The 15,804-nt window shown below is 45.5% G+C and overlaps 1 protein-coding gene across 3 annotated transcripts in view; it reads left to right on the forward strand.

The window, feature by feature from the left end:
* The window catches only part of LOC122526502 (protein groucho-like), an 87,591-nt gene that overhangs the window by 39,935 nt on the left and 31,852 nt on the right, over positions 1–15,804 (forward strand). For all 3 annotated transcript variants that reach the window (XM_043649942.1, XM_043649941.1, XM_043649943.1), the window contains exon 4: positions 2,220–2,264. In XM_043649942.1, coding sequence (XP_043505877.1) covers positions 2,220–2,264 — 45 coding nt within the window. The remainder of the gene's footprint in view (positions 1–2,219; positions 2,265–15,804) is intronic.

Below are 15,804 nucleotides of genomic sequence, written 5' to 3' on the forward strand. Positions count from 1 at the left end.
GCGCTCGCTGCTACTGGGGAAAGTCTATTAATTAAAGGCCAATTATTTCAGTGAGACGACGACTACTACGACTACTACGACTACTACGACGACGATCCTCCGCAAGCTACGCCACAGTTCCACCACTAGCACCGTCTCATTACCTTTCTTAATCAGCCTCTTTCCACTTTCCCCTTCCCCCTAATCTCTCTCTCTCTCTCTCTCTCTCTTCGTCTATTTCCCTTTCTCGGTCTTTCGTTAGTTTCCACGAAATACCGACTCTTTCTCCTGTTCTCTCGTTGAATTTGACGATATTTGGCGAGCTTAATGCTCGTTACACGCCTCGCTCCGTGCATTCTCGTCGCTTAACGCTTCTGCCCACGCCTCTTGGATTAAATTCGCAAACGAGCGTCGTTCCGACTCCTTGGTTGGAACTTACCGGCACTTTGTTTACGATCGAGATGAAACTCCAGGGATTGTGGAGGAAACTTTCAAAATCTTATTTTTCTCGTTATATTATATATTCTCTATTTTAGTTCAAATACGAATGTTGATTTCGATCCTTTATCGTCATTTGAAAAATGTTTACTCTTATATACGCGTAAGGAAATCATTTAGGAAAGTTTCTTTTTTTTTTGTCGGTATCTTAGCTCATTACAAAGACACACGTTACTTTTATAACGAGTCACCCGAGGTGCAAGATTTTACGATCGGCAAGTAATAAAGACCGGTTGACGAGATGACCGTAGAACACATTCTTTCTCCTCTCGGAGAAATAAAGAGATGGTTGTATGGTGGTAGTATGCTCGTTAAAATTGCGAACTATTATATTTTACTCTACCTCTAGTTCTAGCTCTCCCTCTCTCTCTCACTCCCTTTTGTTTCTCCCTTTTTTATTTTTCTCTAGTTGGGAGTAAACTCGGTGGAGCACAAGGTACACGCAGTCTCGCGCTCTTTTTGCTGGCCGCCGGTAGCAGTAGCATTGGTACAACTCGGTGCCAACCAGATATCAACACAGTTACTCCTTTTTTTTCCTGGTCCTGTAGCATTGCACTTTTATCGTCCACTTTGCCGTGTGCCTATGAAATCTGCGGCGAACGCCGGACAGTCAAACGGCGAGTCGCGATTCGCGGCTCTCAATCGCGCGTTGTGCTAGTTTTAACAAAAAGCCGAGGGTAGAGTGCGTCGAATCGACTCTCCTCTTCTCTTATTCTCTCTCTCTCTCTCTCTCGTGTTTCTTTTTTTTTGCTCTCTTGTTCTCTTCGACGTTGCTCTCGATGTTGCGAATCGTTTTAGAAAAGTCTAGCGTTTAAAAAACCAAAAAGAATCGTTCGTTTTTTCGTTTGATAAACAATTAACGAAACGGAGCATCGATCGAAGAACAAATAATTCGACGCATTGCATTATCGATCGTTGACAAATTTCGCTTAGAAAAAGCAACGAAATAATTTATCCATCGATCGCAATAGAAAATGTTGTTGATTCGATCGAAGAAGAACCCCTGGACTTTTGTTGGCTGCAGACTTAGGTTGAATTAGTTAAAGCGAACGCCGACGACGGGCTCTTGTACACACCATGTAGAAAACGATGTTACGAGAAACCGGTCTTGGATCGCCGCCGGAATCAGCAGCTCTGAAACTCGCGTGAGATCCTTTAGTGTAGTAGAAAGGTGGAGAGGAATGGGGCGTGGGGAACCAAACGACTTATTCGTTTTCTTCCTATTTTCTCTTCTCTTCTCTTCCTCCTTCTCGTTTTCTCATTTACTCGACGCCACGCCGTTTATCCCCTCTTCCTTTCTTTCTCTTTTCTTTACTCTACTCCTTTACTTTCCTTCCTTCCCTTTTCTTCTCTTTTCTTCCGATGCTCGTCGTGGTCTCGCATTACAGCTCAATTTGGTCCGCTTTTCGTAATCTCCTAATCTCGTTCGATCGATGTAATCTCGACTCGGCAGTCCGTGTCCCGGCTATTTTAAAGATACTTTTTCAGTAGAAAGAGATAAAGATACTTATAAAGAGAATCATTTTTAAATTTAATCCCTCGATCGATTGTTTCGCGTTTTATTGTTAAATAATTAGAGAAATTCGCGTCGATAATGTGCTAATCGGATTACTCGGCGCGCCTTTTCTAATTGTTTATTTACGTTAGACGAATAATTATTTATAGCATACGTAGATAATATCATCGTCTACTTGCGAGTTTAATATGAAAGCTAATTAAACCTGTTTTTTCTTTTTTTTCAGTACTACGAAATGTCTTACGGACTTAACGTGGAGATGCATAAACAAGTAAGTAGTTTGAAAATTCATAAAATTATATTCTTTGAGGTATCGATCAATTTCGATCCTCGTATAATTTTACAAATCGCGATGCGAGAGCATGCGGGACGTCGGATGAGTGACTTATTAATCGGTCGGCTTGACGCGTGGTGCGCAAAGCTTTAATTTCAAATTAAAGGGCCGAAAGAGGAGAGGAAGCACGGATTAGGAGGGTGATATCCCCGAACCCTCGGGGATCCCGGCTATTGAATAAATATGTAAACAAGGTAATAACATGCAAATAGCACGGTGACCTTCTACGAACGGCTTTCTCTGCGTGGGAGATCGTGAAAAGCTTGCCGGAAAGAATAGTGGAGTGGGTGGGCGGCTTTCGGGAGTTCCATCGAGAAAAGAAATTATTCAAGCCGTCGCTCTCGAGAACAATTTCCCATCGAATTGGCTAGCGGAAAGAATGCTGCCGCCGACATTTATTCCTAAGATCATTTAAACTTTTCTTCTTTTTCTTTGTCCTTATAGGTATACTCTATACCTATCTATACGCGTATTATATTGAAATAGTATAAATTGTGTTCGTATTCACTAGAACAGATTTCGATCATAAGTTCCGAGCTCTTTCATCGATTATTTTCGATCGGGACGAAAATTGCGGCTTTCGGGCGTACAAAGGTGAAGAGATTGCGTTTTGATATAACCTTTTGATATAACCCTTAGGCTACGTTCAAATACTACTACGTTCGAATATAAATTCGTCGATATCTTTCGGATCAAATTCTGCTCCGATATACCATTCCGAGTAAAGAATTTCTTGCGAGATGAATTTTACTCGCGACTAATAGACTGATAAGTATATCATATATACAAATTTTCAAATCCTTAGCGTGGGTTCGATCCACGCATTTTACCATGTTTACCTTCATTTTCAAGGACTTCTTTATATTCTTGTCGGATGATTTTTTGTTCTTTCCTCCCTGTCGAGATTTATCGCGCAAACGAGTAAAGCTAGGATAGAGAGAGAGAGAGAGAGAGAGAAGACGAACGATTTACTTTTTTCGAGCAAAAAAAGACGCCGCTGCTCCTCTTCTCTTCCATCTAACACAGGAGTGAGTGCTAGGTAGAAAATTTATTAGGTTCGCGTTAATATCCCGACGAAAAGGTGGTGCCCTGTGGATGTTAATAAAAAGATGTCGGAGCCTAAAGCGTCCGACCGACGGTTTTTACGTAAAAAGCTCTCTTCGCGGCCGTCTACGAGGAGAAATAGAGAGTGCTGCGGCTTTTCGTAGTGCGCCGCGGAAGGCTCATAAATATCGTCACGGATTATTTAAAGGAGGCGAAAGCGTACGGCAAGCATACGATGTATGCTCGAGACGAGAACATCTTTCCAAGTCGCACAAAATCTCGATCACGAACTCGCGAAGATAAATAGCCCTCCCCTTTGTTTCCTTTTTCTTTGGACTTGCCCTCGCAATTTCTCTCTCTCTCTCTCTCTTTATCTTTTTTTACACCTCCCTTCCAGTTGCTTAATGCCATCTTTCTCTCTTTCCCTTAACTCGCCTACTTCGTTGTCGTCGTCGCCGACGTGCCGGGAATAATGTTCGCGTTTATTGAATATTTAGCAGTCGGCCCCGTTATTTCCTTTCCTTCTTACCTCTCAGTCTTTCCATCTTTTTCATTCTCAAACACGATTTCCTCCTTCTTTTCTTCTTATTCCGGGCGGATGCACCCCGCAAATCGTAAATCGGACTCCGCGTCGGTCGGCCGAAAGAGAGTTCGCCCTTTTAACTCGAACCCTCTTTCTTTTTCTCTCTCTTTCTTCTTCTTCTTCTTCTATATTTCCTTACTTAGTCGGGCACAAGTAAGGAAGAAATGGCACGGGAAGATTCATAATTTAACCGATGGACGTGCGAATCGAAACTGAAACTATGGGAAGAGGGAGAGGACTTTTCGTGAAATAGTCAAACATAGAAAAGAACAAAAGTAAAAATGGGGAGAGACTTTTCGTAGGAATATTTCAAGTTGGTCTATCGCTTTGGTGTAAGGAATACGAATTCTGTACTATTTTTTGTTTGTTTGTATTTTTTCTTTTTTTCTCTCGCATCATTCACGCGTCATCGAGCTTTCGTTCGAGTGCGTATATACACCTACCTGTCGAGAGTAATTTGAACATTTTACAAATCCATGCGATTCGAGCGATAGTTTTACGAGCAAACTCGCACGTCGTATACGATGCTCTTCCTCTTTTTCGAGATTTTGCGTTAAACGACGATCGCGAGGATGATGACGATGATAATAAAACGAAAAGTACGACGTGTCGAATAGGGAGTGAATCGCGTTTCCGAATACAAAAGGGGATGGCGAATGCGTCGCGTGTAAAATAGAGTGAAAGAGAGAGAAGAGGGAGAGAGGGTGGGAGGGGTTGGGGAGTTGCGAAAGGGCAAAATATTTCCCCCTTCGCTCGTGAAACGTCGAATGAAATTTATCGAGGTATAACGGGAGCGAGTGGGCGCGCGTATTAATCGACCGACTCTGCTCGATGTAAGTGTCGATGTAAACGCGACCCGCTATCACAACGACGCGTAATTAACGCGGGGTAATGCTTGACAATTACCGTCATCGTCATCATTCATCCGGGTGCTGTGCGCTCCGACCTGTTACGTTTTCCCTCTTCTCTCTCTCTCTCCCTCCCTCTCTCTCTCTCTCTCTTTCTGGACACTTGTGCCACGCTAAAATAATCGTCCGTGACCGACACGCTTCGCGCTCCGACGAGTTTTAAATTTTGTTTTCTTTCCTTTTTATCGCGTAATTAAGTACGATAGCCGCGGAACATTTCCCGGAGATAATTAGAGTATCAAAGTTTCTTCCGTGACGTATTTTGCGATGATTACGTGATTCTAGTTTGAGAAAAAGAAGAGGAAATAATAAAAAGTAGGAGAGAGAGAGAGAAAGAAAGGAGATAGAAAGAAAAGTTGTGAAAGAAGAAGGAGGTCGTGCCAGTTTGTATATATCGGATAAAAGATGGACCGTTTTGATATTTCATTCGTAGCCGTTATTTATTACGCACCGATGAAGCGTTCTCTTTTTCTCATTTTCCCTCTCTCTCTCTCTCTCTCTCTGTCTCTCTTTGTCTCTCCGACTGCGATATCGTTCGATTTTTATTTATCGTTTCGCATCACGGAACGACGATCACGGTCGTACGGCGAGTTTTTATTGCGGCGCGACGATCACCGGGACTCGGTCCCGTTTTTATTTGCAGGAAGCGACGCGTATTGTAAATGTTTTCGGGCATTACTCTCGATTTTACTAACGCTATTACCAGCGATTCCGGCGCGCACTGCAATACGTGTCGGGCAGTTGGAAAATTCACGCATGAAAAGTACCGGCGGCCACCGCGAGTGATTCGATTTCGTTGTTTTGCGTCCGATTCGCTGCATCCCATTCCCCGAACCCGTTCCTCTCCCCTAGCCTCTCTTCTGGTTACCATCACTATCACCAACAGCAGCAGCAGCAGCAGCAGCAGCACATCGCCACCGTCACCCTCGTTCGTCCTCTCGTCGTTTCGTCCTCTGGTCCTTCCTCTCTCGCTCTACGTCTCTCTATCCACCCCATATAGTTCGCTCATTATTCATTTATCGGTTTAACGAGCACGTCCGCGAAAAAGCGCCACAGAATATTGGCCGGTCGATAGCGTAGAATCGGCCTTTTCGAGGACGATGCGTCCTGTCCGTTCCGCCATATCCAACTAGTACTTTCTCTCTCTCTCTCGTTACTTCTCTCTTTTTTTTTAATTTGAATTCGCTCGTGGTCCACGACGACAAAATTAGTCCATTTCAAAGTCCGGTACAAAACGAGAGAATCGAAACGAATCGATTGTTACTCGTCCGAATAATCTTGTCTGCGGTGGGATTATTAATTTGCCGATAAAAGAAGGATTTTCTATCGGCGATCCTACTGTTTCTCCTTTTTTTTTCTTCTCTCTCTCTCTCTCTCTCCATTTCCCTAAAATAAAAAAGAAGAAAAACAAAAAAAGGACGAGTATACTTTTTGAGGAGCGGACGACGACGATGACGACGACGACGACGACGACAGTTTATCGCCTTTCCACGGTGAATAACGAATTCGTCGTTCTCTCGTAGTTCGTGACGAGTTCAAAGGAATAGTAATCCGTGATAGGGCGAGGCTGGTTGGCTGGCTGGCTGGCTGGCTGGTTGGCTGACTGACTGAGTCCCTTCGTCGCGTGGAGCCTCGACGAGAGCCCGTTTTCAATCTCCCCTGAATGACCGCAAATCTAGGCTTCATTAATTTCGCGGCGTACCACCCCGAAAAAGCATGCTCGAGGAGAGGAATCTCGTCAGGTGCTTCATGAATAACCTCTCGAAAGCGTCCGACGCGCTATGCGATGCTCCCTCTCTCTAAAACTTCCCTCTCTATTTCTACTCTACCATCGGTACTCGCGCGCGCGAGGGGTGACTTTAAGCTGGCACAGAAGCGCGCGCCCGCGCACACACATTACCGGCCCTCGTTTTTTTTTTTCACCTTTTTATTGTGTCTGCAGCAGCAGCAGCAGCAGCAGCAGCAGTAACGTTGCTGCTTCGGTCCTCGTGTCTACATAGAAGAGAGAGAGGGAGAGAGAGAGAAGGAGAAAGTATGCCCGTATGTGTATGTATGTGCGCGTGTGTGGAAAGAGGAGCAGAAGAGCAGGTTGAAAGAGAGCAGATGGAGGTTGCAAAAGAAGAGAAAAAGAGAGAGAGAGAGAGAGAAAAAGGGCGAGGTCGAGAGGAACGAGCGAACGGGTGGAAAACGCGATGCATCCTAGAGGGTGGGAGGGAACGAGTAGGGGGTGAGTGGTGGTGTGGCAGCCGACGAGGGAGGCTGGTTTCACAGGCTCGCTGCCGCGCTGCTCTGTGGTCGGGGAAAAAACGAAAAGCAAAATTCGCTATCGGAAAAATCGAGCCATCCTCCCCTCTCAACGGTCCCTCTCTACAACAGTCCCTCCGCGACTTCTCCACGGGCACTCCTCCATCTCTCCTATACATGCGTCTACTACTTCTATCTCTCTTCCAGTCGCTCCCCCCCCACCCTCCTTTCTCTCTGTCTACCTTAGCCGAGCATACTCTCTCGAACCATCTCCATAGCGTATTCCGCTCGTCCATTTCATTCTCTTCCTCTCGCCCCAGAACCCCTTTGCGAAGCGAGCGTGTGTTTGTATGCGCGTACACGTGCGCGCGTTGTGTGGCTTGGCGTGGAGGCCGCGGAGGAGAACGAGTCGCAATATGTGCACGATAAAATATACACAGAAATGTCTACCAGCCGCGGCACAGCGCACGTTTCTACATTCTTTTTATCCTTCCTCGTACTTCGTTCGCCGCGTATACCTACCTATATCTACTAGGACGTTTACGTTTGTGTGCGCTCCTATGTATATGTATTATATAGATAGATGGATAGATAGATAGAGAGACGGAATAAGAGAGGAGAGAAAGAGAGAAAGGACGCGCACGTGTTATTCTTTCAGCACTGTGGTATTCGCAGTACGAAGCGGGCCACCACGTATTCGATACACGTCTTCTCTCAGCGCTCGTGATCTCCCAACACGATAAGTTCTTTCAACCGACACCGGCTTCGATCCTTTCTCTCTCTCTCTCTCTCTCTTTCTGTCTCTGTCTCTTTTGCTTTTTTTTCTCTTTTGCTCTCCTTTAGACTGCTACACCGCCCAACAACAAACACATACAAACATATATTCGCACACCTATCCGAGCGTCCGTGTGACGAGTGAATTTTTTGCTTCACTACCGGAGGAAGAATGCTGCACGGAGACGATGCGAGATACGAAAAGGTTTTATCCGGGGCAGCTCGGCTGCCTGGAAATACCGCGTACTGAATTGAGAGCGACTCTCTTTTCCACGAATAGAAAGAACCGAAGGGTGGGAGAAGCGAGAGGAGAAGCTAATGCCGATATTCCAGCTAGACGAATGCATCCACTCGAGCGATGCGTTTCCTGCGAGGTTATCCCCTCTTTTTCTCCCACCTTTTCTTTTTCTTTTTCTTTTTTTCCTCTTGTTTTTCGTCACTCTCTCTTACTCTCAAACTTTCTCTCTATTGGCTTCGAAAATGCGGACCCACCACCCACCCCCCTTTTATGAAAATTTCGTTTAAGCTGCACGAAGAGCAACGCGAGAAAACTGGCTTTGAAATTTTCTAAAAATGAAACCTCCTCTGCTCGAATCGAAACGTGTTTTATTGAGCCGGGGGTGTATAACGAACGAACGCTGATTTTTAATTACCGCCGAGCTCGTTTACCAGAGGCCTCGCGATATTCGTTTTGTAGATGAGGAAAAATGAAGAAAAGGAAGAAGAAAAAGTATCGACGATGCCGCCGCGATCGTTATCGAGACGAAACGCTTTGACGAAACGAAAAGTTGGCAAAGAGCGTTCGCGTAAACGGTATGAATTTTCATAGCGCGTCGTTTCCTTTTTATATCGAATTCAAGATTCAGGAAGTAGTACTATCTGTATATCCTGCTACTCGGAGTCGTTCGGCGAGAAACACGAGGAAAGTGTAGGGACTCGCTTAATTCTCGCCTCTCCGAATGGGCACTTAAATTTCTTGCTCTTCCAGCACCGAGTATCCCCCGACACACCGTTGTGTCGTCGTAGGTCGTTAACTTCGCTGTAAGGGCTACTAAGAATGAGGGCTGCAACGCTGCTCTTCATCCTTATTCGAAATACCCTTCGGAGGTAATGGTATCACCGCACAATTCCAAATATTCTTCGCGCGTTAAGCTTCGGACGTCTCGTAACTACCCTAGAAGCGCGTTGGGGATCGCTTTTATCGTTCCCACGACTTTTACGAGAAGTCCCAGCACCACTTTTGCGCTCACCGAGAAAACCTCGTCTTTCTTTTTTCCTTCTTTCCTTCCTTCCTCTCTACCTTTCTACCTTCCTTCCCTCTTATTTCTTTTGTTCTTACTTTCTTCCTTTATTTTTACCTCGCTTCAAATTTGCGAACGAGTTTCCAAGCTTACGTTTTTACGAGTCTCCTTTTTTCTACGTATTTGCTTACCCTGCCAAATTACCCACATTTAATGATATTGCGTGTAATATCATTTCATTTCTACATCGAAACAATATATAATGGGATATATAGATGGGTACCATTTGATTTAATGAAACGATACCCTTGCGAAAAGAGCAGAGGATCCTCCGCCACGGACTTATTTACGCTGTCGGTATCTAATGGCAGTCTCCGAGCTCTCCTTCCTTCGCTTTATGTTCTTTGCTTTACACTTTTATCGATGCCCCGATGTTAGCGTTATGCCGACTATCAACGAGAGGGCAAACGCCCTCCGACCTTCTCTTTAGTCACGGGGGAGTCGTTAAGAGATCGCCGCTTACCCTTCTTTTTTTTCGCTTTATCCCATAAGAAAACTCTTTTTCAGAGATAGGTACATATATAGCTATATATATATATATATATTATACGTAACTCGAAACGACGAGCTAAGGAACGATAAAAACGAGAATACAGCGTTTCTTACGATACGGATATTTCTACGGATACGATCGTTTCCTTTCCTACTATGATATTAAGATCGATTTACATTTAGCAATTTTCAAGAGTTATCGTACGAAAAAGAGAAAGAGAGAGAGAGACAAATAAAAAAAAAAGGAGCAAAAAAGAGGAAGGTAAAGAAAATAGTGTGTATCGTCGAGCTTTAATTAGCGGCACGTGCGCGATAATCCATCCGCGTTTAAGTAATCAGAGAGGACGATCATCCGACATTTATCGTTGAAGCGTGGCGCCAGGCATGTTGTTATTCGCGATAAATCAGGCGAATTTAATCATCCCGCCAAAACCAGCCGAGACTTTCCAATTAATCGAGACATCCTCCTCTCAGGTGGGCTTTATCCGTGCGCTAAGTTAATTATATCCCGTGGGCTAACCTCCAGGACGGTCTTGTTTTCCTCGATGTTCATCCTGGAATTACGAGGGGTCGCTCGTCGACGATAATTCCTTGGTATTTCGGTGGTGGGCGTGCGGTGTGCTGCTACTGCTCGTAAAGTCCCGTTCACAATGTGAATTCTCCTCGAGACTCTGCGACGTTGTCGTCCTCGTCCTCGCCCTCGCCCTCATCCTCGCCCTCGCCCTCGTCCTCGTCCTCGTCCTCGTCCTCGCCCTCGTCCTCGTCCTCGTCCTCATCCTCGTCTTCGTCGTCGTCGTCGTCGTGCAAACGAGCCTGAGGCGACCGGCTGTCGGAAGAGAGTAAGAGGAACACGAGAGGTAGAGAAAGAGAGAGATAGAAAAGTTAACGAGGGCGCCAGGGAAAGGGTGTTCTTGCTCGGAGTCACGGCACTAATTTGCTCGCTTCGTGGCACAGCGGATATCATTCCGCAGCGTGTTTTCAGCGCCTCTGCGTTAATTACTGCGGTCGTATTTGCGTCGACTAAGATGGAAACGAGTCTTATACAATTCTCGACAACCACCACTTCTCGTTGCTTTTTTTCTTCCTTTTCTTTTCCTTTTTTTCTTTTTCGAACAACGACGTTTCAGTGACTTTTTTCTTTTTTCTTTTGTTTTATATGTCAAAATAAATGTAAGTAATATCTTTTAATTAAACAAATACACACCCAAATGTATAGACACCATGTAGGTATAGATATATTTGAAAAGACATTTAATTATAGAATCTTCGAGCAGTAGGATTCATATTGGAGCACTTGAAATCGATTTAATCGGCAATAATCTGTAACACGAGCGAAGGGATAACGTACTCTCACTCGAAATCGAGAGGCCAAAGTGTAGAGCGAGGAGATAGAGGTCGGCTCTGGCGGCTAGTCCGTTAATGTTTAGCGCAATCAGCGATAATGGCGGTCTATGGCGCGTTTAATCAAGGCAGTAGTCCGTTGCGGCTTGTGGTTCGAAAGCGGCCGCCTGGCCCACGGTGCAAAGGAAAGGGCTTGGTGCGAGGGTGAATGCATTGGAGTGTGTACAAGAGAGACCGAGCGAGAGAGAGAGAGAGAGAAAGAGAGGGTGGGAGGGAGTAAGAGGGTAGGATATATCAGGTGGGCTTAGTGGTCTCTGCTGGCCTCGCATCGTCTCGACCAGAGAGTGCCCACGGTACCTCTACACACGAATGTATCGTTGTTCGTGTTTGCGGCCAGGATCGCCAACAGACCGTACCATCTCTCTCTCTCTCCCTCCCCCTCCCCCTCTCCTCGACTATATCTTCGTCCCTTTCTCTTTAGCCGATCGAAACTACTCGCTCGCTTGCGGTCAAAACGCCGCGAACTCGTCCATCAGTTCTCCTCCTATACAGCTATATATACTATACCTCTATTGCCGGTGATTGTTTGACTAGGAGGTATTCCGTGTACACCGAATACGAGACGGAGAATCTTTGCACGAGTTTCATGAAAATGTTTGTTCAAAGTCGAAGATAGGGAGAAATTGGTCTCGATATTCTCTCGAAGTATTTAACAAACTTCAAGCATCCTAGTAGATTTGTAAACAAATTTAGATTTTGAAATTTCTAGCTGCTGGTTGTTACTCCTTTAATGGAGTTTCCAGCCGGCAAGATGGAAACGTTTTAAGAGCATAGAAACGTTGGAGGAAGCCAGTGGAATACGGCACGACAGAGTCTCCGGGTAAACGAGCAGCCGTATATAAACGACCAATTAGGAATGCCGTAACAGCGATACGAGCTCGTAACGCTCGGGAGTGTCTTCGTAACTCGGCAATCTCTTGGCAGCCTTAGCAAGCTTCCCTCCTAACACCTACCGGTACATCCTTCCTAATAGCTGGGCGAAGCCAACCCGTTGTTATTGGCTGCTGGCACCGGTAGAACCTCTCGCGATCGTACCTCTCTCTCTATTCCTCTCTCGTTCTCTCTCTGCTGCGTCTAATATCCTGAGTGGCGCTTATTTGCCGACCGTAACCCACTAACACGTTGATCGATCGTTCTCTCGTTCTCTTTCGAAAGGGCGACGAAGAGGAAGATTACTAGAAAGACGACTTCTGGAGACCCCTGAGGTAAGAGTAGAATCGAAAGAGGTGGAAGGGGGAGCCGACGGGTAATTAGATACTCGAAGGTAATCGACGTTCTCGAGTAACCGCCGCCTACGCTTGCGAGCTCGGCTTGTCCGTACAAGAGCCAAGGATTCTCTGTACATCGTGTAAGCCTTATTAGCGTCCATTGATTTTACTCGATCGTTCAACGCTTCGAGATTATCATTTGTTTACTTTCATTCTATTTTTAATTATGAATCGAAGTCTTTTTACGTATGCATCCCGAATTATTCCTTATCGATTTCTTGTTTTTGCCGTTCTAGGTAAAAATAATTTTATTCCCCGAAATATGACGATAAATTCACTTCCTTTCCAAAAGCACCGATTTGTTTCGGTCAACGAGAAGGTCGATACGCTGACGGACACCCGGTGTATCAAAGTATCACGGGGGGTCGAGCCACTCGAATAGAGAAGAGTATATATATATATATATATATAGAAAGAGAGAGAGAGAGAGAGAGAGACGAATATTCGAGTGCTGAGACAGCACTCCGACGTTCAAACATCCAAACATCCTGATCTTTTGCCGTCTGTTGGATTCTCCACCTCTTCCCCATCCTCCGACTTCCCCTGCCCTTTCTCTTACCCTCCTTTGCCTCCTCTCGGCCGTGAAGCTCGAGTGGCCACTTATCCTCGTCCATCGCTCCTTCTTCCGTCTTCATTCCCGACCTCATACTAGGCCCACTTCACTTCCCATCTTCTCTCTCTCTCTCTTTCTCCCTCCTTCCATCTACCTATCACTCTCCGCATTCTACCTTCAACCGTTCGTCGTCTCGTATTCGCGATTGTAATGCAACTCGTTGATGGCAAAGATTTGCAGGTGAGGGTAGCGCTTCTACGTAGGTGTTCGTCTGTGTAGTCGAGTCTTGCTATATCTAGACCCTTCTCCCTACTCTATCTCCCTCTTCCTCTCTCTCTCTCTTTTCCCATCTTTCTCCGTTGAAAGCAGAAGAGGGTGAAGAGGGTGGGTATAGACGTTGGTGCACACGTACGAGGGGTGTCTACGTTCTCTAAACGGCGACCACTTCAAGTCAGCCCACTCCACGAAGCAGCAACCACGATGAACCCCCGGAATTGATTGCAGCCTGTTTACCCTCGAACGTTCGCACATAATGGCCGGCCCTCCTCTGCATTGTCGATTGCTCTTCGTCTTCGGTGGCTGCCTCGGCACGAACCCCTAAAGACCATCACTACTACTGCTGGCAGCATTGCTAGTACTGCACCAATACTAGGTCTATGTATGTGCACCCCCGCGCGCGCCTTCGTACGCCTTCGTGTAAGCTTCTATTCGTCCTTTACAATTCGTTCGTCATCGATCCGAGGCGGTGCTGCCGTTGCCCCTGCTGCTGTGCACTCTTCCTCGAAGGAATCGTTTGATCCAGAAGCAATCGAATCTGTTTTTCTGTACTTTTTCGTTCCACATTTCGTTCCTATTCGTTCGTTTTCTTCCATGCAAAAGTTCCCTTTTCCGCGATCGGCTCTTTGAAAACGATTTTTCATCACTTTTCTTTCATCTTATTTCTCTCTTTCTCTCTTTCTCTCTTTCTCTCCGTCTCCCCATTCCAGCTTCCTTGAACTTTTTACGAGAAAAAAGGAGATAGGAATCGTTAACGAATAGAGGAAAGATCGAGGTTGCGATTTAATCAAACTAATCGAGTTACGTTCGCGTTTTGCATGAGATTTGTAATCTTGGCATGATATCTTAATTTCCATGCTCGCGAAATATACCTATGTATAGGTATATCCATATATGTATGGAAGTTTGTATATACGTAGATATCAGTGGGCGGCAAGATTTCTCGTCGCAGCTGTATAACTTCGGAAACTGCGGGCGTTTAGTCGTGGCTGAAATTTATATACCCTCGAGCGTTTCGCCTTCCACGGTACTAAGTTTATAGGTGTATCCCTTATACGTCGCGAGATGCTTTGCGGACAAATATGCCGCTCTCGCTCTCGTATCTCGGTCGAGTTACGAGAGATTGTCTTAATAAATTTCACGTTGCAAAAGGATATCGGAAATTATTCGCGAACACCCGGCGCTGCTCTCTGTAACACCGATCGATGCGCGAACACACAAAACGGATATTACGTTGGTCGGTTGTTAGTCGACCAGTTTTTCCGGACACGCAGAGGGTCGACGTTAATGATTTTCGCGCGCTCGTTTCGACGATCCTGTAATTATAATTTAATTACACGAGAGCCAGTAGACGAACGAATGGGACTGATTGCCCGTTATTTAAATGTTAAAATAATTAAGTGGACTGAGCGAACGCGTATCCTCTTTCTCTCTCTCTCTCTCTCTCTATTTCCCTGGCAAAAACGGGTAGAGGACGGGAGTGAAAGTTTCGATGGAAAAAACAAAGAGTAGAAAATCTCACGTCGGCAGAAAAACGCGTTGCCGAACGTGTCATCGTCCTGTTCGCAATTACACGTTCCCTTGCTGTCTCCCTCCCTCTCTTTCACTCTCTCTCTCTCTCTCTCTCTCTTTAATTCTCTGCTCACCCACGCGTTCGCAGCCCACTTTACCAACCATCGCCCTCCATAGCACAAATTCGCGGTGAGACCACCATCGTTCGCACCTTTCGTTCCAATAACTGGCATAGACATGGTCGGAATTAGGAACGAGCTTTCGCATAACTTACCGATCGAGATTATATTGGTATCACATTGATGAGAGATAGAGAAAGAAAAAAAGATATGAAGACAAAATAAATGAAATGAAATTATTATAAAAATAAATTGCAAAATCGTGTAATTCGTTTTTTCCACAATCTACTTCGATATATCGTCGAAACGATTTTGATTGTCAATTTGCAAATGAAGGGACGATGACTCGTTCACGCACGTCCATAGATCGAAACTCATATACGATAGAGCGATATTTCCGATTTTACGTCGGTTAAAATAATTCGTTAGCAAGTCGACATTTAGCGAGTCGACGGGAGCTTCGTCATTTTTCCACGGTGCGGACGAAAAGCCCAGAGGCAAACCGATGACACGAGAGGGAGAAAGAGAGAGAGAGAGAAATGGAAAAAGAGCGAGAGAGAAACTGACCGAACAATGTCCACACTGAAACGAAATGTGACGCGAGTGGAGCACGGTTTGCAGCATCGAAAGCACCGAGCGCATAAAATTCCATCGAGGGGTAGTTTGTCCCGACCACCTTTTCCACCACTATCCCTCAGGCTCGTCCATCCCGTCGCATATCTATCTCTCTCTCCCTCTCCCTCTTTCTCTCTCTCTCTTTTACGATCTATCTGTCTCTCTTCCGACAAGCAGCACCGCGGAAAATTAACCGAATGACAATAGCGAGTTCTAATATTTATACGAGCAATTTTCGACGCGGTTGCCTGGCAGCCTGCTCTCTACTACTACCATCGCAACGAGTCATCTCCGTACGTGAGATCACACGACTCCCTCCTCCCCCTGTCCCATAAATCGTGCCCACCTATGTAGTACGTACGTCATGCAAGAGAATATCGTCTGAAC

This window comes from Polistes fuscatus, unplaced genomic scaffold, assembly GCF_010416935.1.
Source record: "Polistes fuscatus isolate 324 unplaced genomic scaffold, CU_Pfus_HIC Scaffold11, whole genome shotgun sequence".
Classification (NCBI taxonomy): Eukaryota; Metazoa; Arthropoda; class Insecta; order Hymenoptera; family Vespidae; genus Polistes; species Polistes fuscatus.